This window comes from Saimiri boliviensis, chromosome 8, assembly GCF_048565385.1.
Source record: "Saimiri boliviensis isolate mSaiBol1 chromosome 8, mSaiBol1.pri, whole genome shotgun sequence".
NCBI lineage: Eukaryota > Metazoa > Chordata > Mammalia > Primates > Cebidae > Saimiri > Saimiri boliviensis.
The window spans coordinates 76,290,158-76,305,949 of record NC_133456.1 but is presented as its reverse complement, the minus strand read 5'-3'; the positions used below and the strand labels follow the sequence as shown (position 1 = coordinate 76,305,949).

The 15,792-nt window shown below is 45.0% G+C and overlaps 1 protein-coding gene and 1 long non-coding RNA gene across 2 annotated transcripts in view; one reads left to right on the top strand and one right to left on the bottom strand.

Annotated features, from left to right (window-relative positions):
- The window catches only part of LOC104651209 (uncharacterized), a 30,902-nt gene extending 20,328 nt beyond the window's left edge, over positions 1 to 10,574 (bottom strand). Inside the window, exon 1 of the long non-coding RNA XR_744717.2 lies at positions 10,401 to 10,574. This is a non-coding gene — a long non-coding RNA (uncharacterized LOC104651209). The remainder of the gene's footprint in view (positions 1 to 10,400) is intronic.
- Positions 10,383 to 15,083, top strand: RTP2 (receptor transporter protein 2). Its single transcript, XM_003927004.2, has 2 exons — positions 10,383 to 10,977; positions 14,325 to 15,083. The coding sequence occupies exons 1-2, from the start codon at positions 10,814 to 10,816 to the stop codon at positions 14,839 to 14,841; spliced, it is 681 nt and encodes a 226-aa protein (XP_003927053.2). The 5' UTR covers positions 10,383 to 10,813; the 3' UTR covers positions 14,842 to 15,083.
- The last annotated feature ends 709 nt before the right edge of the window (positions 15,084 to 15,792 follow it).

The window sequence follows — 15,792 nt, the reverse complement described above, 5'->3', positions numbered from 1 at the left end:
GAATTTAATTTCAAAATTCATATATGTTCAGTATACATAAAAACTTGAAAAACAGCTATGACAAAACATAATAAATAACATTTATTTAACACTCACCATATGCCAGCAACATTTAAAAGTTTTTTTTGTTTTGTTTTGTTTTGTTTTTGAGATGGAGTTTTCGCTCTTGTTACCCAGGCTGGAGTGCAATGGCACGATCTCGGCTCACCGCAACCTCCGCCTCCTGGGTTCAGGCAATTCTCCTGCCTCAGCCTCCTGAGTAGCTGGGATTACAGGCACGCGCCACCATGCCCAGCTAATGTTTTGTATTTTTAGTAGAGACGGGGTTTCACCATGTTGACCAGGATGGTCTCGATCTCTTGACCTCGTGATCCACCCGCCTCAGCCTCCCATAGTGCTGGGATTACAGGCTCGAGCCACCGTGACTGGCTAAAAGTTTTAAAAATGTTTAAATAATAATAGGTTCACAAAAAGTTACAAAAATAGGGCAGAGATGTCCTGTATCCCTTCTCCAAGTTTCTCTCAATGGTAAGGTCTTGCTTAATGATAGCACAATAAGAAAACCAGGAAGTTGACACAGTGGGTAGAATCCGCACACCTTATTCAGGTTTAACTCGGTTTGCATGCACGTGTGTGTGTGTGTGTGTGCGCGCGCATATGTGTGCATGTGTGTTTCTATGCAATTTTATTGCATGCGTGGTTTCACATGGCCACCACCACAATCAAGATATACAACAGTTCCGTCATGCCAAAGACCATTTGTGCCACCTTTTTATCATCATCTCGTTTCCCTCCCTTCATCTCTAACCTCTGGCAACTGCTGATCTGTTCTCCACCTCTATAATTTTGCCTTTTTGAGAACGTTCTGTCTATAAATAGAGTGTATGATGTAAGTAGAATAATAATATTAAATAACGTGTATTGAGCACTTACTATGTGCCAAGAACTGGCTTTGGTTCTGTACAAGTGTGAGCTTATTTGATCCTCTCCGGAACTGACTGCAATAGTCTCTTTTATCTTTCTTACTTTCTAGATGTGGAGACTGAAATCATCACCCAGTTTTATGCAACCAGTAACTGGCAGAGCTGAGAGAAAAATCCAGATCTGGCTCTAGACTCTGAGGTTGTAATTATCGTATTATCTCCCAAAATTGATTCAGCATAAATGTTTAAAAATTAAATACAGAAAAGCATAATTAAGAGAGATCAGCAGTAGCCTTAGAAAATTTCTGTGGATTGGTGCCAAACAGACAAACAGACCACATTCTCTAAGAACAGTTCAATTAAGTTAGAAATCAACAACAAAAAGGGATCTGGAAAAATTCCACTTGTTTATACATTTTAGAAAAAAATTCCCTCAAACAACTCATGGGTCAAACAAGGAAAGCTGAGAGTTTACTTCTAACAGGAGAGCAGTGGGTTTCCTAATGGCATCGTGCACGGTGCACATGTCGATTGCTTCAAGGCTGAACACAAATAAAGGTAATACTATCTCCACCCCAGACTGAATCCATGAGGGCAAGGACCATGTTTCAGTCATGCCAATAGCCTCAGAGCCTCACCTGACAAGGTGTTAATAAATGCTTACCGAATGCATTTAAAAATAGACCCCCGTGGACACTGCCTGTATTCCCTTGGATCCTAAAGTGCAGACAAAGCTGGAAGACTCTTTGAGCCATTGCAAGCAAAAGCACACAGAAACCATGATGGAGATGCACAGAAACAGCAAAAAGGCTGGCTATGTGCATTAGGAGCTGTGAGAGCACCTTGCTTTACATGGTGCCTTTAGCTGTCCAAAAATCTCACCAGAGAACAGGACTTTAGAGTTCAGCACCTTTGAAGTTTCTTAGTTAGCACCTAGAAAATTGAGGCTCCAGGAACTAAAGTGACTTATCTAGGGTTATTATAAGTTTGAGATAAGAACCTAGGTCTCCTGACTGCCCTTAGAGAGCTTTGTGCCAGCAGAGTAGAGCCTTGACATTGCCAGATAATTTTTGCCTATGCTTTCAGGAATCCTTCAGTCGCAAACCCGGAAATGTTTGCAAAGGTTTTCAGGCTTTTACTGAAATCACATTTAGAGAGAGTCATAGTGTAGCAAGGGTATCAGACAAACAGAATCAATAGGATCTATATGTGGGGTGTGTACGTGTGCATGCATGTGCATTTGTATGGCTCTCCATATATTTAGGTAATATATACACATACATGCACATATATATGTGTATACTGTATACATACACACACATATATGTATATATAAACCTAAATATATGGAGAACCATATGTATCATACGGTTTCCAGGTTCTTCAGAGAAACAGAACCAGGATAGGTATTTATGTGTGTATGTTTATATAGGATATATACATACACACATATATAATATATATTACATGTGTATATATGGATATTTAGGAAGACAGTTATTATGAAGAATTGGCTCATGTGATTACAGAGGCTGAGAAGTCTCACCGTCTTGCCAACTCCAGGCTGAAGACCCGGGAAAGCCAGTGGTATGATTTGAAGGCCTGAGAGCCAGAGAGCTGCTCTTCAAGATCCTAGCCTGAGTCTCAAGGCCTGAGAACCAGGAGTTAAGGGCAGGAGGAGATCAATGTCTTGGCTCAAAAGTCAGGCAGGGAGTTAATTCAACCTTCCAGTGTTGGCTTTTTGTTCCATTCAGGTCCTTAATGGGTTGGATGATGCCCATCCACAGAGGGAGGGCCATCTGTTTTCCTCAATTCATCAATTGGAATGATCTCTTCCAGAAACACCCTCACAGACACATCCAAAAATCGTGTTCAAGCAGATACTTGAGCACCCCTTGGCCAAGTGAAGTTGACATATAAAATCACACATGATACATGGGTTTCCAAGGCATGCCCTCACATCATGTTAACACTTGTTTCAACTTTTAATGTTTCTTCCCTCTTTAGATACACATTTTCACACAGAGACAGTATTTTAATAAATTCCCAAGGTACTGCCTGTGCAGTGGAACATGCAGCTACAATGAGATGCTGAAGTTGAGGTGCTGATGCCAGTTTCAGATAGGGGCACTCATGAGCTAACAGAGGCTCACAGACAAGCTTTGGATTGGTGTCTCACAAGCCGGTGTGCACCGAACTGGAAAGATACTAATGCCATATAACTTTTCTAAACATCAGAGATACTATAAAACACTGTGATGCTTTTAAAAATCAAATAGAGTCTTTAATCAAATAAATTCTAGATGTTTAACAATGGTAACTTGAAAAAAACAAAGGGCAGGGACAGGTGGGATTAGGAGAATATGGAACTTTCATTTAGTAGTTAATATATGTTAGTACCATTTGAAGTTTTATAATGAGTTTCTTACTTTAAAAACAGTGCCGAGTTTCTACTCCTGGGAAGACAGGGGCAAACACACACACACACACACACACACACACACACACACACACACAACTGGGCCTAGGGAATAGCTTAGTGGATAAATATCCATAGTCAGGAAGCCAGATTGTATGAGTCCAAATCCTGGAACTGTGACTTATTAAACATATGATCACCTGTAAATCACTCAATCTGAGTCTCTGTTTCCTCTTATATAAAATGGGGGAAATAATTATAGTGCCTGCCTTATAGGGTTCTTGTGTGTGCTTAAATGATTAATATATGTAAAGTACTTAGAAAAACAGTGCATACTAAGGACTTTATCACTATTAACTTCTATTATAATTAGGTATATTAAATTAAGGTCCACTCCTGCAACTAGTATTTAAGTTGAGAAAGTAGTTTGCTGTTTCTTTGCACAGCTCCTGGTGCCTCAAGAATCAGCTTGAAGCTTTTGCTTTTTCTTGCATCATACAAATCCTCTGGATAGAATGAGTTTGCTGTTAACCAGCTTCCATCAGTGGGTCCCCTTGGACACTGAAACCATTCTGGACTGAATCTTAAGAGTCTCTTCACCTACAGACTTCACTTGATTGGCTTTCAGGGCATGACACAGATTAAGTAACTGTTATGGCATTGGCACCAGCAGTTTTTACTTTATCATCACAGAATTTACTCTTCACTGTAAATTATTTTCAAACTCCTTTCCACCAGCGTAAATCTACAGTAAGTTTTTTTCTGTCTTCCTATATCATTAAACAAACTAGGTGGGAGATTTAAGGCATTTTGGTAGACATAGCCCCTGGGTGTCTGTGTTCATTTGTCACATGCTGATGTACTACTGCAGACTTACAAGCATCAGTGTATCCATTTCTCATTCACATGTTCCTTCATTGGGGAAAATAGTGCGCAGACACTTTATTGAGAATATAAATTCATTAAAAATTTAATATCTCAACTCTATTAATTACTTTTCAATGTAAAACATTGTAAACTCTTTCTTCATCTTCTCATGACGCTTAATCCGGTAGGTTTCAATTGGAAGTGTCAGAAGAATACTCAAGGGAGTGTTCTCTCTAGAGAACACTTTCAGGTAATGGGATAGAGGTCCTTTCCACACCTACGGAGGGATCTAGATTTGCAAGGAGCTAAGCGGATTAGAATCCAGGGCAAGTGTGTCATGGAAACAGCGTTTTTAGATACCAGCCAATCACTGGGGAAAGGGAGAGAGAGCAATATACCTCAATAGCCCATTGCTGATATGCAGATAGGATCATATAGTTCAGGCCTAAAATGACTTAGTAATTTCACATCTCCCCTAAAGCAAGACCTTAACTTTTCGAGGACATTAAAAAATCGTTCATAACCCAGGTGCCACACATCTCTCTGGCCTCAACTTCATCACTCTTCTGGGTAAACCAGATGCCTTAAATGATAGAAGTTTCAACATGATTCCATATCATTTCATTTTCTAAATCTTCTTTTTTTTTTTTTTTTTTTTTTTTTTGAGATGGAGTTTCACTCTTGTTACCCAGGCTGGAGTGCAATGGCGCGATCTCGGCTCACCGCAACCTACGCCTCCTGAGTTCAGGCAATTCTCCTGCCTCAGCCTCCTGAGTAGCTGGAATTACAGGCACGCGCCACCATGCCCAGCTAATGTTTTGTATTTTTAGTAGAGATGGGGTTTCACCATGTTGACCAGGATGGTCTCGATCTCTTGACCTCGTGATCCACCCACCTCAGCCTCCCAAAGTGCTGGGATTACAGGTGTGAGCCACTGGGCCCGGCCCATTTTCTAAATCTTTGCCTGTGCTTTCCCGTGGTTAGGGTAAATAATTTATCTCCTTTTTTTTTTTTTTTTTTTCTGTTTAGCTGTCAGTTGCTCATCCTGTAAGGATTTATTTACATACCACTCCTTCTGGAAGTCTTATTGACTTCCCTACCTTCTGTGAGAATGCATGTTTTCCAAAGACAATCACAGCAGTATCTCCCAACTTGCATCTTCTTCTTACAACATAGCTTTGACCTTTCTTCTTTGGGGTCTGTGCTCCTTTACCTTGAATCTGGGCAATGGTGAAAGTGTTGCTTTGTGACTTTCTAGGGTAGCCTGTAAAAGGAGGCACAACTTCTGCCTGATTCTCTTGCGACACCAGCCTTTGGAACTCAGCCAGCATCCTGTAGGGAAGCCCAGGCTCCACAGAAAGCCCATGTGTAGATGGTTTTGCCCATTGCCCTAGCTGTGGTCCCAGCTCCTAGATAGCATCAACCTCCAGACGTAAAAATAAATGATCCTGGGCTGGGAGTGGTGACTCATACCTGTAATCCCAGCACTTTGGGAGGCTGAGGTGGGTGGATTACCTGAGGTTGGGAGTTTGGGACCAGCCTGACCAACATGGAGAAACCCCGTCTCTACAAAAAATACAAAATTAGCTGGGTGTGGTGGCCCATGCCTATAATCCCAGCTACTCAGGAGGCTGAGGCAGGAGAAGGGTTTGAACTCGGGAGATTGATGTTACAATGAGCTGAGATCACGCCATTGCACTCCAGCCTGGGCAACAAAAGCAAAACTCTGTCTAAAAAAAAAAGAGAGAGAGAGAGAGAAAGAGACTGAATGAGTTTTCATATAATTTTTCCAAGAAGACCTAGTTTTTCATTGTTGTTATTTTAATTGGAGAATGATATTAGAAACCCAGATGTGTTTGGTAGATATGCTCATTGCTACTGGGTTGGATCATGTTTAAAGAAATATTCACTCTGGCCGGGAGCGGTGGCTCACTCCTATAATCCCAGCACTTGGGAAGGCTGAGTTGGGTGGATCACAGGGTCAGGAGTTCAAGACCAGCCTGACCAACATGGTGAAATCCGGTCTCTACTAAAAATACCAAAATTATCTATGTGTGGTGGTGCGTGGCTGTGTGATCCCAGCTACTCAGGAGCCTGAGGCAGGAGAATCGCTTCAACTCTGGAGGCGGAGATTGCAGTGAGCTGAGATTGCACCATTGCACTCCAGCCTGGGTGACACAGTGAGACTCTATCCCAAGGGGAAAAAAAAGAAAAGAAATGTTCACTCTGTCTGGATGAAGTGAGGCATGCATCGCCTCTTCATGTGCTCCCACTGTATATGCAAATTTAACTGTTAGATGTTCTGGCTTGTAGTTGTGGCCGTTTTCTTGTTTCACTAACAATGGATGTTTCTCTTTTAAAATTCTTTTTATTCTTGTCAGTGGGTTTTCTTGTAGAATTCTCTTTTCCCAAGCTTTACTTACATTTACCTTGGGACTTTTCAAGAAACGTAGGTTTTTAACTATGGTGTATATAAGCATATATCAAGAAAGCTCAAATTTACTCAGATATATAAAGAGAAAAGTTGTAAGATCTGTATGTCATTTGCTTTGTTTTAATATAAAAACCTACCTGCCTTATTCTTAGGGGTGAGAAAGCATTTTTATAGTAAGTAGATCTGCTCTCTCTAAGTGTTTGATAACTGGGGAAAGAAATTGAAGTGTTTCTAGCATATTTAACTTAACTCTAAACAAAGCCTAATCATTTTGAGCCTGTGACTCCTGTTGACTGTATCTTTGCTTCCAATGTTAGAGCTAAGTGGTCTGTTTAAATCTTTACTGGGGACTTTTAACTGCCTATTTATGTAATGTTTGTCCAATTTTATGCACCTGAACACTTTTTTCTTAAATTTAGGATAAGAAAAAAAATAAATACAGCATCCAGCCTTAAGGGTAAATACAATACTAATAAGTGTATCAGTCCTTTCCCTCCTCACTCCCATATCAATTGCAGTATAGGCCAATTCTGGATATGGGAAGTCTCCAAGGAAATTAACTGAGCTAAGTGTCGGGGACAAACAGCCTTTCTGACTGCTCGTCAAGGGATCCCCATCAGTCTTTGGAAGGTGACCTGGTTCCTAAACATAGATACTCAAGGTAAAATTTGTACTGTTTATAGTGAAAGACTTGCCTCAGGAAGGGACTCAGCCTGAATGAATTCACCTTCCTTGTGTGAAATGGTGTCTCCTGGAAAGCCCTGAAACTAGAAACATTCTACTGGGTAAATGCAGGTTTAAAAGGAAAGATACATATATTTTTTTAAAAAGTCTGCCCAGGATATTGACCCCAGCACTGCCATTTTAGAATAAATGCTTTAAAAGCTGGCATAATCTATTCAATGTTCCCTTTTCGCCTTGCCTTGATGGCTGAGTGTGTCCCATAGAGGAGTCACGGCTACTTTTCTGTGTGTTGAGCCTCAGCTCAACAGAAACAAGCAGGTTCTCTGGGTATAGCTAAGGAACTCCGAAGAAGGCCCTCAGCCTCTTGGACAGAAGGATCATGGGCTGTGCCTACTGAAAGAGTGCCCAGACCTTCTATCTTCTTCCTTCCTAACTCAACCTCCATCTGTCTTTTTTTCTCCCTTGCATGGGACACACCCTATTTCCATCTCAGTCTTTGTATTTATTTACATCCCATACATACGGTGATAATTCTTCACCAAATCTCTACCTGGAATGATGAGGCCCTGAAAAAAGGATAAGCAGATATGGCCACTCTTAACACAGACTCCAGAGCCTTTGGAGTGCTGGGAAGCAGGGCATATAGAATTTGGACCCTTGGACACCAGCAGAAACACAATGTCACCTGTCTGCAGTTGCTCCAGTTGCTGCCAACTAATAAAAAGGCAGCGTGAAATCTTCCTGGGATGTTGTTTCTCCGCTATGTGTGCCACGAACTGCTCTAACTGTGTGACCGCCCTGGAGATTCAGAGATAAGCTCCCTCCCAAAGAGTGTCCTGGACCCTGCTGTTGCCACGTGCTACAACCTCGGGATGGAGAGGCCTTCCTAATATCTCTTGAAAATATTTCCCAGAGGATCTTGGATTCACCATAGAGCATCGTCTATGGTTCTTTGAATTCTGTAGAGACAGGAGAAGACAGGGCAGAGCTTGCATTTGCCCTGGATCTATTTCCTGGTAAAGACATAAACCACTATCTCATTTTACTTAATCTTCTTTTTTTGGCCTCCAGTAGCCTGTGGGACAACATATTCTCCTCAGTAACAATGGCTGGCAATGGATGGGATCCTTCCCAGGACTAGAGTAGGTGGAGAGCAAATTTGTCTCCTCAAGAACATCTATTGAAATCTCCGAGGCAGAGGCATATATAGTTTTCAAAAGTCCGCAGGTGATTTTGATGTACGCACCCTTTCAACTCTTCATTACTTTTGTCATTTTAAGCTCCACACTGGCACTTCTTACATTAATCTAATAAGTAAAATTTTGATAATAAACTTTTCACAAAGCTATTCACTATCTGGATTCCAAATTGAAGGGGAGAAGTGATTCTTTTATCCATCCCCTCCCTCTTGCTGATTTGTTTGCAGAATGCAGGTGCACAGCATTTTATTTTATAAATAAATAACAATTTCTTTATTTGAAAAAATACTACCTAGATAAAATATGTCTAATGAAGCTGCCAGAGTGTGGTGGGGTCACAGCTGTACACATTTATACATTGGTGAGCTCTTAAATCGTGGGTTCTGGAACAAAATAGTTCCGTTCACAGAAAACTGAAGTAGTAATTGTCCTCACTGATTGTATGAAGAGCAAGAACAGTGCTGTTATACAGAAAGATGAATTACATTAGTCTCTGCTTAGAGAGCTCCTATGCTAACTTAAACCTGATACTAGGCCTAAGGGGATTGCATCATTTGAGAAAAAAAAAAAAACAGGTAAGCTCTGACGATTCTTACCCTCTTTTTGTTTTTCCTTTATTGGCATCCCTTCTGGGAACAAGGGTGTGTATAATGTTTCTCAGAGGTTCATTCCTGGCATGAGGGTCTAAGCTGGGCTATAAGCTCATGTCAGTTTCATTCAATTCCTGGGAATTCATGGGTCCCTCTGTCTTACCTGGTCCTGTAACTGGCTTCTGAGGGAATCCCCAGTGAGGTTTGAGCTACCCAGTCCTGGGACTTGGGCAAGTAATTTTCCATTTCTAGGCCTCAGCTGTCTCAATGCAATGTCAAGAAATTTTGGTTAAGAAATGAAGAGCTCAAGAAATAAATCAGATTTTTTTATTTATAAATCAGTCAATGGTTCTAAGACAATTGCGTCCTTTCTGAGGTCTTTATCACAAAGCCACTAGAGTTACTCTTTCATTTCAAGAGAGGATCCAGTGACATTGTCCCTCACCTCCCCCTTCCTGAAAACCACTTGGAAACTCAACACCAAGAGCTTCTGGTTCTCGGTAACCTGTTTCAATTCTTGATATTCTTCACTGTTGGACTTCCGCATTTCTAGGGATCCTGATTTCCAGGTTAAAGAATCATAAGATGATTACAGCTGGAAGTTGGACCAGAGCAAAGGTAAGCAGCCACATGTTTGGGCTTTTCTATGCTCAAGGCTGCCTCCCTTTAGTTGAACATATCTTCACCTGGATTACCAAATTTGAAGGCAAATTCCCCTCTAGCCTCTAAAGAATTTAAGTTGGGAGTCACAGAGATGTGGATGCTCTCTTGTTCCAGCTCAGCAGCAGCGGAGGCAGCAGGAGCCTGCAGCACAGAACAAACTCATTCTTCCAACAGCTGCCATAGCCTGGCTTGGGACCAGGAACTGAATGTGAGCTCTAGCAGTTCTATGACCCTATGGATCTGAAATGTTATGACTATGTTTTCCATGGCATATGAAATTACATTCTAGCTCACGAGCTCACCAACTGGTCTGAGATTTCCCTGGGCAAAGGGAGGTTACTTCTCATTCAATCCCCTATTAGGAGCACAACAGTACTATAATAAAATGAACAAATGAGCTTGGTTTCAGAAGGCCTAGATCTGAACCTTGGATGAGCCACTTAGGGGTTTCATCAACTTCAGCTTCCTGATCTGATCTGCCTTGGGCAACACACAGGCCAAGCAGTTTGTGCTAAGCACATGGAAAGTGATGGTCACAGCACATCAGGGGGCATGGAAGCAGCAGACTCTGCCTTTCCCTGTCCCTTGTTTCTCCTTGACTTCCTAGGGCGTTGTAGTTACCATAGCACATGATGTGGAAAATGCTAGAAGAGCAGTTGGGTGAAGCAGGGCCACTAAATAAGTCCTCGCCTCCTGGAGACCTCTGGAAACCAGGTGAATGTGGTCTGGGGTTGGATCTCCCACCCTGCTTGCTCCACTCAGTCCTAGCCAGCGCTGCCTCTGAGGACTAGCTCAGGGCCCTGAAACTCCCCCTTGGGGCTTCCCTTCTCCCCAGCCCTTGCTCTTGGCACCTTGCCTGGCTACCATGGAAACAGCATCCAGGGTAACAAAGGAGGGAGCTGGGTCCTGTTTCCTCCCAGTCCTGCCGGTGAGGATTCTCAGACTACAGAGACTGAATTGTCCTGCACCTACCTGTGCTCTTTCTCTGTTTTCACTAAGGCTGAGCTCTAACTGCCACCTCTACCAGCAGGACCATGTGTACCAGTCTGACCACTTGTGAATGGAAGAAAGTCTTCTATGAGAAGATGGAGGTGGCAAAGCCAGCCGACAGCTGGGAGCTCATCATCGACCCCAACCTCAAGCCCAATGAGCTGGCCCCTGGCTGGAAGCAGTACCTGGAGCAGCACGCCTCAGGCAGGTGAGACGCCCAGTGGTGAGGGGCCTTGCATGCAGTCCCTGGGTCACAGCTGTGGGGTACTTTCAAAGGAGAGACAGAGCCCAGTTCTGGGGGCAGGCTCATTCTGGTGTCAGCTCAGATAAGGAAACAGACAAAAAATAGTCAGCTGAGTCACAGAGATCTTGGTTTTAATCCTAGCCATACCACTAACTCCCTGGGTGATCCTGGGCAAGCTATGTTCCATCTTTGGGTCTTAGTTGTCCACATTAAATGAAGAACTGTAGTATCTCCTATGTCCCTGCAATCTCTGACATTTAAAGAATGAGTTGGAACTGAAGGATGGAGGCTATGAAGTCCATTGGAGAAAGCCTTATTCTAGGAGTTGTTGAGTATTGGGGGGTACAGCTATGCTCTGGTCCTAGATCTGTTTAGTGAATTAATCCAATTTAATCTGAATACAGAAACATTTACTTACCACCTTCTATGTGCTACAAACTGGCTAACTAGCCCTGTAAACTTGGCCAGTCCCTTTCCCTTTCTGGTTCTCAGTTTCTATATTTACAAAATGTAGGGGTTAGTCTTAGATAATTGATCAAATCCATTCTAGCTCTATTATCTATGTACCTGTGATAAAAAGATTTAACTTTGAGCAAAACTTTGTTTAGGGACTTAGAACCCAAGGTCTCACTCTTTGTTAGAGTTGCACATCTAACACAGTGCAAAGAGTCCTTGAGGCAAAGCGGAAAAGGCCATCTAAAGTCCACATGCCTTTCCTCCTTTTAGATCATGATTTGGGACGGGGACTACAGAAATACCTGGCTAGACTACCTCAAGTCCATCTGCAGGGTCTGTGCAGACCTTTTCCCTATGTCTTCGGATTCAAGAGAGGCCAATAGGTGGCTGTGCTCTGGAGATATAGCCAGAACATGGACACAAAGGCTGGGCTGCTCACACGTGTATGTGTGTGAAGCTTCTCATGGTGCAGAACGATGCTGAAGGTGGGAACAGAGGAGGCAAGATGTGGGCAGGGAGCTTACATTTGTACTCTTGCCCTAAGACCTGCAATTCTTGGGGTAAACCTGTCTTGTGAACCAAAGAGAGAAAGGCAGAGGTTGGCTGATTCAGGTCAATTCCTCAACTCAGGAAGCATCTGTTGGGTACCTGTTATGTGCTGGGCGCTGGCTCTACCTCTGACTAGCTGTGTGTACATGGATGCCTCTCTTACTCTCTGTGCCTCAGTCTCTTCTCAGTGAAATAATGGGCTGACTAGATGTTCCTTAAGCTTTCCTGCCCTCAGATCTGATATTTTTAGAATTTAAGATGTGAGGCCTGGCTTCAAGAAAGGGGAAGCAACTCTGGGTTGGCTCGATGTAAAAAGGTGTAGAAGAGACCAAAAACAAAGCATTTGAACTGCCTGGCAGGAGGGGTGCAGAGGCCTGGAGACTTGAGTGCCCAGAGTCTGGAGTTTAGGAGCTGAGCTCCACAAGCTCATGTCTCCTCTTGCCTCGGGGTCAGCTTCTCTTACTCCTGGCTGGTGACCTGTGGCTCCCAGGTGGCCTCACAAAGGGCTGAAGAACCGCTGCCTGTGAGCTTATTTGTGCACAGGCTGACTCTGTCTCTGAACCAGCAGATGCCCCGCAGCTCTCGCCCAGCACTGGGGGCAGAGGAGCCTCCACTGGCTCAGTTCCAATTAGGTTCCTCTGGCCTGCCAGCCCTACCACCTTGGGCCATTCTGGGTACTGTTCTGTCCTCGTGTGATCAGACTCTCAGGGGTCTCAGGGACTGTCTTGGCCTCATCTCTATCCCACATCCTGGGTTGAGTGGTGCTTAGCATATGGTAGGTGTTGAGTGGTGTCTGTCGGATTGACTTGAGTTTCTCGTCGGAAGTCCTTCAAAGCCATCAAACAATGGATCCAGGCAGGGCCAGGGATGAGGGCGGGGCCAGCCCAGTGGACACCGGACTGCCTGTGAAGCCTCTATAACAGAGGCCTGGAAGAGGCTCATCTCAGGGATGGAAAGAGCTGCCCTGGAGGTAAGGAGTGCTGGGTCACTGGAGGTGTGTAAGCGATACTGGGGGTGGAGTGAGTGGGGCTTGCTTAGATGAGCCCCAAGCTACCACCCTCCACACTTCCTGAGGCTGGGACTCTAGAAAGCCCAGGTTAGGCCAAGTGGCCTGTGTGCATGTAAGAGAGAGAGAGAGAAAGAGAGAGAGAGAGAGAGAGAAAGAGAAAGTATGTATGTGTGTACATGTGTGTATGTGTGCATGTGTGTATGCACATGTGTGTGCATGTGTGCGTGTGTGTGCATGTGAGTGTGTGCGTGTGTGCGTGTGTGTGTGTGTGAGGAGTGGCAATGGGGATGAGTACCCACTTTTCCTGGCCCCACTGCACGGCTAGATTGAAATCTAGAGATGACTTGTCAAGAGTCTGGGGAGTGTTCTTTGTGAAGATGTAGCAACTAAACGGTGGTTCCTCCCAAAGCCAGTTCATCTACCTGTCTGTCCATCCCACCATTCTCAGTGGTTTACTGAGGACCTACAGTGTTCCAGAGTCTGTGCTTGGCACTGCTAGAGGCATCTCTTCTCCCCAGAGTAAGCAAGATGCACAGGTTAGATGGTGCAGGTCATCCTTATCAGAATCACAGGAGGTCACAGAGAAAGGACTTTTTTTTTTTTTTTTTTTTTTTTTTTTTTTTTTTAGGTGGAGTCTCACTCTGTTGCCCAGGCTGGAGTACAGTGGCATAATCTTGGCTCACTGCAACCTCCACCTCCCAGGTTCAAGTGATTCTCCTACCTCAGCATCCTTAGTAGCTTGGAGCACAGGCACGTGCCACCACATCTGGCTAATTTTTGTATTTTTAGTAGAAACTGTGTTTCACTGTGTTGGCCAGGCTGGTCTCAAACTCCTGACCTCGTGATCCACCCACCTTGGCCTCCCAAAGTGCTGGGATTGCCGGCGTGAGCCACCGTGCCCGGCAGAAGGACTCTTATTGGACACCAACACACTGCGTTTCACAGATGAGCAATGAAGCCGAGACAGGGGAATGATCCTACACAGTGCCCAGGTGCCAACCCTGAGTGCATTGGGCTTGGGGGCAGCTGAGACTGCAGGAGGCAAGCTATAGAGCACTGCTGGCTGCCAGATGGCTCTGGCACTGGCTCCTGAGGATGCTACTCGGGTCCCAGGGGTGCTCACCAGGAGGAGGCAATAGCAGGCCGACCTTGGAGTGCTAATGAATCCACAGCTCAGTAAACACTCTGCCTCCATCTCTAAGCAAGGGCTCACAGGCCCTTCCCGCCCCGCCCCCAGAGCTCCTCAGGGCAGGCTGTGGCTGGGATGCCCACCTTCTGCACCTCCTCCTCCCGGCAGGTTCCACTGCTCCTGGTGCTGGCACACCTGGCAGTCTGCCCACGTGGTCATCCTCTTCCATATGCATCTGGACCAAGCCCAGCGGATGGGCTCGGTGCGTATGCGCGTCTTCAAGCAGCTGTGCTATGAGTGCGGCACGGCGCGGCTGGACGAGTCCAGCATGCTGGAGGAGAACATCGAGGGCCTGGTGGACAACCTCATCACCAGCCTGCGCGAGCAGTGCTACGGCGAGGATGGCGGCCACTACCGCATCCACGTGGCCAGCCGCCCGGACAGCGGGCCGCATCGTGCAGAGTTCTGCGAGGCCTGCCAGGAGGGCATCGCGCACTGGAAGCCCAGCGAGAAGCTGCTGGAGGAGGAGGCGATCACCGACACCCTCTCGGAAGCCTCCAGGCCGAGGGCCCCGGCGGGATCCGGCTACAACTTCTTGTCTCTTCGCTGGTGCCTCTTCTGGGCCTCTCTCTGCCTGCTCGTCGGCTACCTGCAGTTCTCCTTCCGCAGCTCTGCCTTCCTTTAGTGGAGCTGGTTCGGGGTGGGAGAGGGCACATGGCGTTCAGAGTGGGGAGGACACAGGCTGGTCTCGATCCTGCTACAGATTTCACATAGGACTGGACAAGCCAGTCACCTCTCTGGGCCTCAGTTTATTCATCTGCAGAATGAGGAGATTGCATGAGAAGATATGTAATGATTCTTTCATTGGATTTGACAATAATGGGGGAAGAGGAAAAGGGTGCATGTAATAACGGTTTTAGGACTTGCCAGGATTGGTGCCAGTACTGAGTCAACAGGGAGGGACCTGCTTCCTTTCCCTCTTCCACCTCCAACTCTACCTCTTCTTTTGCTTCGTTTCCGTCTATCATCCCCCATTATGACCCCATTACATTCTGTCTTAACCCTGCTTCATCCTTAAACTCACGTTCAGCTGCCCCTGCCCATCCTGCCTTGCTTCCTTTTCGAGGGGGCAGTGGACCCGTTCAACGCTTAGGAATGAGGTACCTGGTCTTCTCCTGGAGAGCCTGCTCCCACCGTTCTGAAACAGCTTTTTTACTCTGGGGCTAGGGGCTGCTTGACTGGAATTGTCTGGATTTGCACTGTCCAATATGTTGGCCACTAGCCATATATGGCTATTTCAATTTGATTAAAATGAAACAACGTTAAAATTCAGTTCCTCAGTCGCACCAGCCACATATCTAATGCACAGTACCCATATGTGGTTAGCGGCTAACATATTGCAATGTACAGATATAGAACATCATTACAGAAATTTCTGTTGCTGAACTTTGGTCCAGAGCTTGAAATTCCCACTTAAATGTATGTGGTCTTATACTATTAAGAGGTGGGCACAGGTTTAAAGGTGCAGCATGAAGCCTTCTAGGGGCAGGTAAAAGTGAGGTGTGGTATAGTAAAGGTAGTTAAATACCGTAAACAGATGACCTCTGTGCTCCTAGCTCTCAGTTGAGTAGAATCT